Here is a 13585-nt window from a genome sequence, read left to right on the forward strand (position 1 = left end):
GTCGGCGTAGAGCACGGCCCGCGACGCCGGCCGGTCCTCGTGGGCGCGCACGTTGTAGTAGCCGTTGGTGGGGTCCTGGGGGCGAGGGGCGGGGTGGAGGTGCGGCCCTGGCGCACCTGCTGGGTCCCACGGGGAGCCCGCGCCCGTCCCCCCACGCCTGCCCGTGCCTGCCCCGCGCGCACCTTCATCTCGTACTCCTCCCGCGTGTCCATGGTGTCGCAGCGCAGGTCCTGCTTCAGGTCCACGTCGTCCTTGAAGGACTGCGGAGCCGAAGGCGCGGGCGTCAGCGCCGGCGGCCTCGCCCCCTGCAGGGCCCGCCTCTAGCCCAGGGTCTGGGGCGATGTCTGAATGCGGACCCAGGGAGAAACCTGGGGGGCGGGGAGGGGCCGGAGGCCAGACCCGGCCCTGGTTTGGTCGCTGATGCGCAGTGACCTTGGGGGTGTGGCTGCCCTTCTCTGGGACTGTCTGGTCTGAGCAGTGGGGCAAGTTGGACCAGAAGGCGTCTAGGGGTTTCCAACTCTGTGCAGGAACCGTGTGGCGAAGTGAGCGCCTAAGGAGGGTCCCACCTGCCTACCCTGCGCTGGAGGGAGACCCGCTTGGGGATGATGTGTGCGCGCAGGTTCGTGGGTACGCGCACGAGCATTTGTGCGCCTGTGTGTGCAGTTGTGAGCATGTGTGCGTGTGGGTGCGGCAGGACCAAGGCAGGCTGGCAAAGGGGGGACAGGGAGGAGGTGGTTAGTGGGCGGGGGGCGTGGGTCCCAAGGATGTGAACAGGGGAGCGGGCCAGGAGCAGGAGCCTCACCGAATAGATGGCCTTCATGACCCGAGTCGCAGTGGACACGCTGGCAGTATCATCCTCCCGGTCAGAGTGCATCGTGAGTGGCTCGCGGTTCACCGTCTCCACCTTGATGTCCAGCTTCCTCAGGGTCACGTCTTTGCGACCTGGGGACAGGGAGGGGCAGCCTGGACATGCTCCGCCAGCCTCTGCAGGCCAGCCCGCTGGCGGCGCCAGGGTCTGCGTGCTCGGGCCGGGAGGCGGGGAGTTCCGTGCGGGCAACAGGCCCCTACTCACTGCCTTTGCGGCGGCGGTAGAGGAAGAACACCAAGGCGATGAAGAAGAAGGTGAGCAGGATGCCCGCTCCGATGGTGGCCCCAGCGATGATGCCCACGGGCAGCACTTCTTCAGAGGGAAAGAAAGCTGAGTGTGAGGGTGGCCACTCTCGTGGACCGGAAGGCCAGCACCACGAGCTCCACCTGCACCCAGGGACGGGGATGGTGTTTGCCTCAAGCCAGGAAGTCTGAGGAAGGTCTTCGTGGTGTCGGGCTCAGGCCCAAGCACAGCCACATATGGTCCCTGCAGCGTGGCACAACGTGACCCTGGTGCTGGCGGTCAGTCCACCCCTCCCCTGCAGCCCATGTGCCTGTGAGCTCTGGCCTCTCTTCCTGGGCTGGACTGCTCTGTGAGGTCAGCTGTCTCCGAACTCCGACCTGCTGTCTGGGTCCCGATCTCTCGCCACCTTCTGCACCCACAACGTGGCCAGGGGGGCGCAGGCACCTGCCCTCCCAGCACTCCCACAGTTCTCCGTGGCTCCCCTGCTCCCCAGAGCTGAGGGCCCACAGAACCCCCTCGGGCTTTCTCTCCCTGCCTGGGGGTCCTGGATGGATCAGATCGGCCCGGAGGCTCTTTCCCACCTCGCTGGGTGGGTCCTGCCTTCCTCCCTCTGCTCCGTTCTTCCCCCCCACCCCCACCCCTGGGCCCCTTGCTAGCACCCTCAGCTAAGACACACGCCTGATGGGAGCCCCAGATTTCTTTTCCTCATCAGACTTCAGTGCTTCCAGAAAAGTCAAAAGCAATGCCTCCTCTGACATGCAAGGTTTCTTAAGGAATGGGGCACCTGGGTGGCTCAATCAGTTAAGCATTGGCTTCGGCTTAGGTCATGATCTCACGGATTGTGGGTTTGAGCCCCGTGTCAGGCTCTGTGCTGACAGTTAGCTCAGAGCCTGGAGCCTGCTTCAGATTCTGTGTCTCCTCCTCTCTCTGACCCTCCCCTGCTTGTGCTGTCTCTCTCTGTCTCTCAAAAATAAAAAAAATTAAAAAATTAAAAAAAATTAAAAATAAAACAGGAAGGGAGGAAGGATGTGCCTCCTCTCCGATGAAGGATCCTCGAAGAGGTGGGGAGCCACATCTTATCGGGCACCTCCTACGTGCCTGGTGTTTTATAAACACGCTCATTTAATCCTCAGGACAACCCAACGAGGTCAGTAGTATCATATCCTTCCACGAAGCATTTGGTTTTCCTCCGAAAAATCAGTCCATTGTCAGCACCGCTCTAGGGAGCCAAAAGCTCTGGGCGGGCAGGGCCTGCGTGCTGTCACAGGCCTCCCCGCGGCCCCCACCGCAGGACTGGGCCCAGGAGCCTGTTTATGGAAGGGAGTGGATGTTCCCCGCTGAGCGGAGGGCCCCGGACCCGCTGGGGGATGGGGGGGGAGCCCCCCCCGGATGACCCGGTCACCTCGCTCTTCCAGCTGGATGATGGCCGTGCCGGGCCCAAAGCTGTTCCAGGCCGTGCAGTTGTAGTGTGTCTGGAAGTCGGCCTCCATGACGTTGCTGATGGTGAGTGTGGACAGCACACCGCTGCCCGAGTTGGTCCTCTCCACAGTGTAGCGCTCCAGGGTCCCCACCTCCAGGAAGTTCTCCTTCCAGGCCCAGGCCTGGAGCGGGGAGGGCAGGTGGTGAGAAGGAAGGGGCAGGTGGCAGAAACACCTGGCCAGGCTCCAGGCATCCTCGGCCCATGCACCCTGTGGGTCCCTGCACCCAGCCCAGCTCTCGCCCTGCCACAGCCAAAGGGTACCCCCGTCGCCTGGAACCTTGGCCCGGTGCCTCGAATCAGGGAGGAAAGTGGCTCTCAACATGGTGGAGATGCCTGCGGGGACATTCTTCAAAGTGCAGATTCTTGGGGCTTAAACTCCTAAATACGAATCTCCAAGAGAGATGCAGGAATCCCTAACTGGATAGCCATCCCATGGATGCAGGCAATATTTGGTAGTCCCTGATGTTGTAGAAATCCAGACACCCCATCCTCAGACTCTTATAACAGGGAAGATCTTTTGCTGAAGAGAGGGTATCCCCAGGCTCCTCCATCCCTGACCTCCCAGGTCGGGGCACACCCCCCCTCGTGTCCCCTCCCTGAGCAGAGCCCGCGGGAGGGGGAGCGACTGAGCACTGGCCCCTTTCCAGGGATCAATCCTCCCAGCTCTGTGAGGAAAGCCCCCAGGAGCAGAGCCGCCGGCTGCCCAGGCGGCCGTGGTAATGAAGTGTCCCCGGGCAGCCCTGGAGTTAGCCAAATGGTCATTAAATGTGATGAGGGGTTTGACGGTTAATGGTCATGGAAGGAATTAATGGCTCATGGTGTGGGGAACAGGGAGGAGGGGGAGCTGGGAGGAGGAGGAAGGCAGAAGTGGTGGGGGGGAGGGGGCTGGGGGAGGGGGAGGGCCAGGAAGAGGATGAGGCGCAGAGAGCAGCTGGGGTGCCCTGGCCTTTCACACCTGTTGCTGACATCACTTTACAGACGCCCTAATAGGCAGGGACACTGCCCCTGTTCTGCGGATGACATAAAGCTTCGAAACACTAGGTTCTTGGCTCGGGGTCACGAAATAAAGGAGAGAGGAGGTGGCATCTGAGGGAGGACAAGGGGGGGGCAGAGGGGCGGAGCCTGCTGGGGAGCTGGCAGCAAAGCTGTGGCTGGTGGTCCTGGGACCCCGGGACAGTCCCGGCACTCACAATGCGGTCAGGCGGCGGCGTGCTCCCGATGAAACACTCCACCTTGCCACCGTCACCCCTGACGGCATACTGCACCGCCTCGCTGGAGATGATGGGGGGCCCTGTGGGTAAGGAGACGCAGTCAGGGCTGGCCCCACGTGGCAGCTCCTGCCCGCCCCGGCCCAGCCCCGGGGACCGCTCACCGTTCACATAGAGGGGTACCTCCCTCTCGGCCACTCCGATCCGAGGCACGATGGCCCGGCAGGTGTAGGTGCCGGCATCGGCCTGGGTCACCGACTTCAGCAGCAGTTGGTTGCTGTTACTCAGGACCTGGGCAGAGAGAGCAGCCTCAGGTGGGGTGCCAGGAGGCCTAGGCCCCTGGTCCAGGGGCCCCCGCATTGGACACATTGGAAAGAAAGTGGGAAGGGCCACACGTGAATGCCCAGAAGGGAAGAGGGTGCGTCCCGACGCTAAACAGGGTGTCTTGGGCTGCGGTGGCTTAACAGAGGGTGCAGCCTAGAGCTTTCCCTGCCGAACAAGGTAGGAAGTTGCAGCCGGGACCCCGGTTCTGCAGTTGTGGCCCGAACTCTCTGACGCAGGCAGCTCCAGACCTGTGGAATTCAGCTCCCCACCCTCCTGTGTAGACTCAGCCCCCGGATCTGCTCCCCAGCACCCGGGGCATGCCCCTCCCACCACCACTGAGCTGGCCAGCCTTCTGCAGGGAGAAGCGGGTCTTGGTCTTCCTCGCAGACCCCCTCCTCCCCCAGATCCCAGGACCCTAGAAGCACTCTGGCTTCCTCTGGAAAAGTAGGGCTGCCCCTCCCTCGCCCCACCCCCACCCTGCAGAGCCCTTCCCCACCTGACCCCCACCCCAGAACTCAAGACAGGCAGCAGGCATCTTACCATGTTTGAATCCTTTTTGGTCCAGGTGAGGGTGAGGGGCGGATTCCCTACCCAGACACAGGTGAGGGTCACATCAGAGCCAATATCTGTGGTCGTGGGCTTGGGGTCGACTACGATCCGGGGGGCAACTGTGCAGAAGGGCATACTAGTCACGGTCCTGGTCTCATCTGGGGTCAGTTCTAACAGATCCTGTCTCCCTTCTGCTGCCCTCCCGCCTCCCCACGCCTGTCCAGGGTCCCCAACCCCAGCCTGGACCTTTAAAGGCCCCGCCCCCTCTCCAGCCCCGCCCCCTCTCCAGCCCCGCCCCCTCTCCAGCCCCGCCTTCGCAGCGGCTCACAGTGGACGTTGACTAAGGTGCTGACATTGGTGCTCCCCACTTTGTTGTGAACCTCACAGGACACAGGCTCCGTGAAGAAGGAGTAGTCGACATTGGTCTGATAGCGACTCTCGTGGGCGTCTTCAATCAAGAAGCCCCCCTTGGCCCACCTGGGGAGACGGCAACACAGGGCGGGATCGAGGCTTGGAGCCCGGTGGCCACGTCCAGCGGCGCTACGCCGCCCCTGCCCCCCCACTCCAGGCCCAGGGTGCCCCAGCCCCCCACGCCTTGCACCTGTAGCCCAGGATCTCGGGGTTGGCCGTGGCCTGGCACGTGAAGACGACGCGCTCTCCCTCCTGCACTGTCTGTGGCTCAATGGACAGGGTCACCGTGGGCGGGTCTGCAAAGCCGGGGGCAGGAAGGGGCTTGTCTGTCCCTCGAGTTTCTTGGTCTTTCCAACACACCCCCCCAGCCCTCCCCACTGTGCGGAGACCTGGGAATCGGAGGTCACGTTGCATCAGCTCCAATAAATAGGGCATCTTCCTCACCTGCACCCTGCAGAGCCTCCAGAGGGCCGGCCAGGGTGCAGGACCCAGGCTGGACAGTTAGCTGATGGATGTAATGGTGCATTGTGGCCACGAGGCGTCAGGGTGGCCCCACATGGCTCGCTGAGGGGGTGGGGGAGGGGCATCTCCAATGCCTGCCCAGCTCCCTCCCTCCTGTGGGTGGAGGGACCACTCTGAACATCCCCAGAGTGGCAGACTGCGTTTGGGGATACTCTTACACTGTCATTTCAGTGCCCTCACGGCCCCGAGAGGCAGGAATAGGCCTGAAGTCCCTTCTCTGAAGCCTCTGTTTCAGAATTTGGCATTTCTCACATTTTAGAAGGTACTGGTATGCACAGACCCTGGCTCTGTCAGAGCCCCCAGCGGGGTCTGGGCCACACCCCACGGTCACAGAGGGGTGAAGCAAACTAAGAAGAACCTTGGTTCACGTTTTGCCAGCAAATCACTTCTAGTTTGGGATTTCAGAGAAGGGATCGTAGGTCTGGACCCGATTCTCTTCCAAGTATATGGAATTGGAAACTGAGGCTCGGAGAAATGAAAGCACAGACAGTCACATGCTGGAGGAGACCCCGGAGCTAGCAGCCTGACAGCGGATGCCTCTTCTCTGGACCCCCGGTGCCCACGGCCGCTGGGCACTCCCACCACGGGACCCAGGGGATGTGGGCAGCGAGCGTCTGTCCTGGGACCCCCAGAGGATTCTCTGAGGGCGCCCAGCCCCCCTTCCTCACCCCGCCCCTCCACCCAGCTCCGCCGTGGGACCCCTGCTCACGGTGCACGTCCAGCTCGATGGACGTCTCCTTGCCGCTGGGGACGGCTTCGTTCACGCTGCGGCAGGTGAACACACGCCCGATGTCCAGGTCTGTGGGGTTAATGAGCAGCTGGCTCGTGGTGGTCTCCCTCTTCCCGTCCTTGAGCAGCTCCTGGGGCGCGACAAGCGGGGGGCCGGGTCAAGCTAAAAGCCCTCCACCCCATACCCCCCCGCCCCCAGTGCGGTCAGGGTGGCCCAGAGAAGGGCTTGTAGTGTGGGGCACGTCAACTTGTACCAGAAGTGCGCTCCCCCTCCCCCCACCCCTGGTCTGTCCCCCAGGTTTGCTTTTTAATTAACAGACTTAATTTTTGAGAGACGTTTTAAGTTTACAGAACTGAACAGAAAATACACTGAGTCCCCACAGGTCCTGCCCCCCGGAACCACACAGTTTCCTCCGATGAACACGATCCGTGAGGACACGGCAGGCCCAGAGCCGAGGAACGCACGTTGGCGCATCCTTACTAACTGAGCCCACTCCCGTGTCCTCCCGGCCCCGGGGTTCTGAGCCTCGTTCCTGGGACATGTGGAGGGCAGGGCAAGTCCCTCCTGTCTGCAGTCTCCGTGGCCATCCCGGCCCACAGGACCCCCCCGTCAGTCTGTCCTGCTCTGCTCCGGGCACACAGAGGCTGGCCTCGTAGAGACTGGGCACTGGGTCTCTCCTGCTAGACCGTAAGCCCCCACAGGGCAGGGGGGGCTCCCAGGCCGACCCATGAGCCCAGTGGTGGCCAACCCGGGGCCCCTGAAGGTGGTCACGGGGCCCTGGAGCTGCTGTCGACCTTGCAGCCGCCTAAGGGAAACCACACTACTGCCAGCGCCCTGCACCGTGACGGCCACATGGACGCCCTTCCCGGGCGGGAGCAGGGCCAGGGCGGTGGGCTAGTCCTGGCCCCGCTGCTGCTTCCCAGGGCTCCACCGTCTTTAGTAAGTGCAAGAGAGGGGGACCCCAAATGGCCGTGAGCAAGTCAGGTTGTTTGGCAAAACATCTCACAATGTGTAGCCCTTAAGGAGAAAAGTGGCAGATGTCTTGGTGGTAGGTTAAGCACCTGTGAGGCCAAAATCTCCTTTTGGTCAAACGGGGAAACTAAGGCCAGAGAGCAGAAACCTGCCCAAGGTCACATCCCCGTCAAGGGCAGAGCTAATTCCGCCCGGGGCTGCCCTGCGAGGCCCACGGGTGGGCAGGGGTCCCCCGGCACGGAGAGGGCTGGGCACACCTGTGTGTCCGCTCACGGCCGGCACAGGGGACCCCGCACAGCAGGAGGTGTGCATGCCGATTCCAGCTCCACCTAGAAGGCCACTCGATGACTTCCCTGTCACAGCTTTCTCGCTACTCGAACAGGGGAGCATGGCCACATCAACGCCTCACTTGTCCAAGCGGACAAATGTGCCAACTAGAGGCCGCAGGTCGAGATGCTCAGGGGAGAGCGCAGCCCAAGGCGGCTATAAGCCCCAGCTCTGCTGCAGGCCGGCTGTGTGGCCTCAGGCAAGGCAGTGACCTCTCTGGCCATCTCTGTGAGTAGGAAAGAGCACCTGCCTCAGGAACTTGTGGGGACTAAGAGGACTGTCCACCAGGAGCTCAGCGTGCACCATGCCTGGCATGCAGCAGGTGCTTAATCAATGCAGCTGCTGGTGCTAGTACTTAGTCTCTGCTAACCACCGAATGCACCGTGAACCTGTGCACACTGGGCCCATGAGTCGGCCTGGGAGCCCCCCCTGCCCTGCGGCGGCTTACGGTCTAGCAGGAGAGACCCAGCACCCGTACATGCACACACAGCTCCCTCCTCCTCTCTAATCTCAACCTTCCCAATCACAGGATGAGATGGTGGGACCAGGAGGGCCTCCAAGGTCTCCTCTCGGGTCTGTGGCCCCCGAGTCTGGGTCGGGCCCACGTGGGAATGAAAGAGGACCTGGGGGGCCCCACAGGGCCAGGCTGCGTCTCACCGTGCTGGCCACTGCGCCCTCCTGCTGCGTCCCGTCCCGGAACCAGATGATGGTGGCGGCCGGCTTGGCGTTGAAGGCTCGGCACGTGAGGTTGTGTGGCGTCCCCGCCTGCAGCAGGATCACGGGGCCGCCATCGATCCGGGTGTCCTCTGGGGGGACTGCAGGGCGAGCGGGGCAGTCCCTCAGGGGGCGGCCAGCACCGGTGGCCAACCCCCCCCAGGGGCGTCCCTCCCTCTGCACGTCCACCCCGTGGCAGGGTGCTGCCGCCCTCACCCCTGTATTTGCTGTTCCTGGGGGGCTGCGCCCCAGGCCACCCGCACAGCCCCCCAGGCCTTTCCCAGCCCGTGTGGCGGATGAGGGGGTGGCCTCGACATGGGCACCGCTGGCTAAGACGATGCCACTTCCGTGCGCAGATACCTCCGACGGCTGCTAAGCGCCGCGGGCGCCATCGCTGGCACCTCAGCCTGCGGGTCAGGCTCCCTCCAGCCAGCCTTGCACTCTCCTGCCTCCTCCTCCTCACCCCTGCTGTCCAGTTCCCTGCCACACCCGCCAGCCAGACCGCGGGTGGTTTCCAGGCAGGTACTCTGAGCTCCTGACCTCCCGGGGGGTGGGGGCTGTCCAGGCCCAAGGAGCAGGGCCACCCCTTCCTCCCTGCCTCACTGGCATCCCCCGTCTCTGGTGCCTACAAGTGGCCAGGGTAGGCTCTTGCTAACAACTTAAGAGATCAAAGGGGTCAGGTTTCTGATGCCAAGAAATAGGGGGTCTCTTCGTGTCCTGTCCCCACAGGCTCCTGAATGCTCAGGCGATCAGATCACACGTCCCTTGAAGGCAGGGCTGCCTCTCTGAAAGCCGGAGGCCCAGCACAGCTCAGGGATGTTAGCTGAACGGACGAAGAAGGGATGAAGAGATGGAGGCAGGATTTCGATCAGGATCGTCCTGCTGCACCATGTTCATCCGGGCCCAAAGGGCCACGCTCGCCTTGTGCTGGGAATGACCATGAAGACCCAGAGGGCTCTCGGGAGAGCCCTTGTGAGCGAGGCCTGGAGGCCCGTGGAGCCCGGCGCCGGACAGGGCTGTCCTGGAGCGTCGGAAACGTGGGCCCCGAGCCGGGCGGCCGTCCGCGTTGGGTCGCTGCGGACGCACAGCGGTCATCTCTAAGCAGGCTGCCCTGTCTCCAGCCCTGGCACGTCTGTTTCCCTGCTGTGTGATCTCGGCTGAGGCCCCCGGGGCCAGAGTCTCCGTCCCTTCAACAGGGGCCCTCGCGAAGGTCACCTGGGGTGCCGGGTCTGGCCTGTAATGTGCAGGGCCCGTGTGACATGTGACGGCTGTTCGCTCCGCTGCTTGGACGACAGCAGGTGACCCGCTGGAGCCCTGGCACCTCCCCTTGGCTAGCTGGCGGGCCCGAGGCTGGGGCCACGCTTGCAAGTGGGACAGCAAGGAGTTCCAGGTGGAGAGAACCGGATAAAGAGCCTGCACTCAGGGCCTGCTGGTCTGCACGGATCCCTGCATGGTCGGCTGCTGTCTCGTCCAGGAAGAAGGTCCTGGATGACATGGGCCCCAGCGCCATGAGCCACGCTGGATGGAAGCAGGTGAGCAGGGAGCCTGTCCCCAGCCCACGTGGCAGCAGGGGCTGAGGTGGAGACAGCAAGGGAACGCTCTCACCTCTTTGCATCCTGGGGCCCTGCCCCCTGTGCCCCCCAAATCACCCAGACAGGCTGGGGGGGCCCGTGCGCTGCACATGGACCGTATCCTCCAAATGCTCCACCCAACACCCCCATCGGGCACTCTCCCTCCGTGGCCTGCAAGCTTTTTCAACAAGGTCCTCCATCTAGGGTTCCCGCTGATATTCTCCTCTTCCAGGAAGCCTTCCCTGAGTGAGCCAACCCACCGGATGCCATTATAAGCCCCCTTCCTACGATGCCCAGGGGCTTGGCTGGCCTTTTGTGGACTCTGTCTCTGGGGGTGATGGGGGAGAGGGCATCAAGGTCTTCTCGTTAGGACGGGAGACCTCCAGGATCTCTCGGACCCCAAACACAGGCCATTGGGCGGGGGAGGGAAGGAGAGATAAGGACTCCAAGAACTTCATGTTCCCGCAGTTGGCCCGGGCTGGCACGGGGCTCACACGAACCCCAGCGAGGGATGGGAGGTGCTGTCATGGCAGCCCACGCCCATCCCTGGGGCCCACCTAACCCCCTCCAACTGGATGCCATGCCTCAATCGGAGAGGAAGAGCCCTCAGTCCCCACCCTGTGGAGCCCTGACACCCTGTCACCTCACTGCCCTCCTGGTTCACAGCTCCCTGGGCAGAAGCGGCAGAGAGAAAAACTGCTAAGGGAAGGCTGGTGTCGTCAGGACACGTTAGCGATGGGCGGACTGATCTCCCCGGGTCGTGACCTCTTTGGGTCCTGACTGCTAGTCCAGCCGTTCCCGGACAGAAGGAAGACTCCCTGTCACTTCTCATGCCCTCCCCAACTCCAAGCTCAGCGTCTCAGCTCCTCCCTCCCCGAGGGCACCCCCACTTCGCTGGATTTCAGGAGGAAGCAGGGAAGGGACAGCGTGGAGGAGGAAAGGAAAGGAGAGGCACGGCCCCCTGACCCAGCGCTCAGCCCTCGGGGCTCATTCCTTCTGGTCCTGCTCCCCCGAGGCTCCCCTGAGGCCTGTCAGCGCCCAGGGAGGAGAGGAGAGGGCGGGAGGAGAGGAGAGGGCGTGGTGGAGGGGGGTGGGGGCTGAGTGAGGAGCAGGAGGAGCCCAAGGGCAGCTGCTGGGGCTGAAAGCAGCAGGGGGAGGACAGGAGAGGCTCCCTCACTGACAAGCCTGGGCCAGGAGGGGGTGCGTCTCTGCCACCTCGACTCTGCCCCAGGGGGAGCCTCATGTCCATCCGGACACACAGGATGCCGGGCCGGGCCTCAGGCGCCCACAGTCCCTCCAGGGGAGGCGCACATGCCTGCTTCCCTCTCCTCTGCCGGACTCGGCCTTGGGAGGCGTTTAGAGAAGGATGTGGGGGGCAGGCAGCAGGACAAGCATGAGGCCAGGAAGTGAGGAGTCCCGGGACCGGGGAAAGAGCTGGAGGCGGGGGTGGGCGGGGCTGGGGCATTACTGAGCACGGTGAGCTTGGCCCGCCGTGAGCGCAGGGCGGCCTCCGTGGCCTGGCACTCGTAGGAGGCGTCATCAGACAGCTCGGCGTCCGTGATCTCCAGGTTGTACTGCCCGGCGTCCGCAGAGCCCACGACCCGGTACCGCGGCCAGGCTGCAGGGACACACAGGGCGAGCGAGGTGAGCCCCCCGCCCGAGCCAGCCTGGGAACCAGCCTGGACTGCCCGCGGCCACGAGGGTCCTGTGCCCACTCCTCACCCCCACGCCGGGGGCCAGGGCTCCTCCCCCTACCCTGCCCGGGAGCGTGTCGGGGACGGCGTCCCAGGTGCGACACCGTGATGTCACCCCCGGAGCAGGAGCGACAGGGACGCCCAAAGGGGGAGGTGAGCAGAAGTCTCCAGAGCTGTTTGCAGACAAATGTCTCTCATGAAAATAGGAAAAAAAGAGGGAAAAAAAGCAGAGAGAAAAAGAGGGAGAGAGAGAAGGCATGTGGGCGCTGGAAATATAGGGCATTGCAGCACAGATGGGCCTCCCCGGGGGCAGTGGGAGCGGGGCAGGCCAAGGCCGCACCCTCACTGCGATGCGAGGGGCGGATGAGGCAGGGTCCTCCGGGCCCCTGAAGGAGCCCCTTACCCACACAGTCCCCGGAGAAGCCATGGCTGCGGCAGGGGGGCCTGTGAGCCTCTGGACCCTTCCCCTGTGGGCTCGCACCCCCTCCCGGGGACCCTCCCCCCGGGCTCCCCACCGGCTCCCTCCCATTATCTCCCTCCGTCCAGGGAATATCGATCCTTCTCACCCCATATCTATTGATCTCTCTCTCTCAGTTTCTCTCTCTCTCTATCATCAATAGACCCACCAGCCCGTCTCTCTCCCTCCCTGCATGGACAAATGCCCCTCCCTGGGCTAATCTGCAGACCCCAGAGCAAACAATCCTAAACCCTGGGCAACAAAAGGAATAAGAATACACAGCCCCCCTCCTGCCCGCCCCCCTCCTCCCCACGCTTGCGTCGTGACGCTGTTTCACTGTGACCATGACCTGTCACACAGCATCTTCTCTCGTTTGGTTCAAGAGTCACAACGCCACTCCTAAGCCTGTGTGACGATCATACCTGTTTTTACACAGTAGTAAAGTGAGCCCCAGAGAGGGGGAGTGGCTTTCCTGAGGCCACCCAGCTCGCAGGCGGCAGAGGGAGGACGAGCACGGGGTGTCTGACTCCGCACCCACGGCCGGGAGGCCCCCCAAGTCCCTCCCCCTGCAGTGTGATATAGGAAGCTGTTGGGCTTGTGGTACTGAATCGTTCTCTAGGCTTCAGCGCTGGCTGCGCGGTGCTTAAGAAAGTCTTCTGGAATGCCTAGATAAATAAGTGCTCCGCTGATGTTAAAATGGGTTTTCGGCCTCTGAGCAGACGTCGCCTGGGCAGAGGCAGGAGAGGGTCTGGAGCAAAGCCAGGCTGGCGGGAGGCGCCTGCAGGACCAGGGTACCCGTGCCCTCTCCCTGGTTCCTGCAGGAGACTCGGCCTCACCTCCTTCTACCCGGAGGACCTCTCCTCCTGCCGTCTGTCTGTCTGTCTGTCTGTCTGCAGCTCTCTTATGTAAAGGTCTCTGGTTTTCCCTCCATCTCTCTGGCAGAAAGGCAAAGGTTTGGGGCTGGGAGGGCAGTGGAGGCAGAGCTCAGGAGGAGAGAGGAGAGGCTGGGCCTCACACAGGTGGGAGAGGGGAGGCCGGAGCACAGAGACGCAGAGAGGAGCTAAGGAAGGGCGACGGCCCAGGGGTGTGTGCTGGGGAGGGGCACAAGGACAGGCGAGCAGGATGCTGGCTGGGGGGCGGCCCACTCACCTTTGAGGCCCTGGCCCATACCCAGCGCCAGCCCGTCCTTGGTCCATTGCACGATGCCCGAGTAGTTGAGCAGCACGCAGGGGAGCACGGCCCGCTGACCCGCCACCACTGTCTGGTCAGCTGGCTCCTGGCTGAAGCGGGTCTGGGTTCCTGGCAAAGCCAAACGGGCACGCGGTGAGGCCACGCGGCGGGAAGGAGTCCCACCCAGGGGCCACGCCCCAGCCCCTGCCCCCCTGCAGCCCGGCCCTGCCCTCCACGATGCACCCACTCCCGCCGGGTTCCCCCCTCCCCGCGGCCCTCTGGACTCGAGGCTCAGCCGTCAGAGGGAGGGTGCAGCGTGTATCACGGGGCGGTGCAGCCCTCTTG

At 63.5% G+C, this 13585-nt stretch overlaps 1 protein-coding gene and 1 long non-coding RNA gene across 2 annotated transcripts in view; one reads left to right on the forward strand and one right to left on the reverse strand.

Moving 5' to 3' along the window:
* LOC115288512 overlaps positions 1–5576 on the forward strand; it is a 5793-nt gene extending 217 nt beyond the window's left edge. Inside the window, exons 2-3 of the long non-coding RNA XR_003907040.1 lie at positions 2527–2614; positions 5060–5576. This is a non-coding gene — a long non-coding RNA (uncharacterized LOC115288512). The remainder of the gene's footprint in view (positions 1–2526; positions 2615–5059) is intronic.
* Positions 1–13376, reverse strand: part of KIRREL1 (kirre like nephrin family adhesion molecule 1) — a 14553-nt gene extending 1177 nt beyond the window's left edge. The window contains exons 1-13 of the mRNA XM_029935867.1: positions 13220–13376; positions 11388–11537; positions 8292–8449; positions 6315–6465; positions 5274–5379; positions 5001–5149; positions 4664–4791; positions 3964–4090; positions 3782–3882; positions 2514–2712; positions 1073–1180; positions 803–942; positions 183–260 (exon numbers count right to left, since the gene is read on the reverse strand). Coding sequence (XP_029791727.1) covers positions 183–260; positions 803–942; positions 1073–1180; positions 2514–2712; positions 3782–3882; positions 3964–4090; positions 4664–4791; positions 5001–5149; positions 5274–5379; positions 6315–6465; positions 8292–8449; positions 11388–11537; positions 13220–13238 — 1614 coding nt within the window. The 5' untranslated portion in view covers positions 13239–13376. The remainder of the gene's footprint in view (positions 1–182; positions 261–802; positions 943–1072; positions 1181–2513; positions 2713–3781; positions 3883–3963; positions 4091–4663; positions 4792–5000; positions 5150–5273; positions 5380–6314; positions 6466–8291; positions 8450–11387; positions 11538–13219) is intronic.
* Positions 13377–13585: the final 209 nt, after the last annotated feature.

Source organism: Suricata suricatta, chromosome 3 (genome assembly GCF_006229205.1).
Source record: "Suricata suricatta isolate VVHF042 chromosome 3, meerkat_22Aug2017_6uvM2_HiC, whole genome shotgun sequence".
Classification (NCBI taxonomy): domain Eukaryota; kingdom Metazoa; phylum Chordata; class Mammalia; order Carnivora; family Herpestidae; genus Suricata; species Suricata suricatta.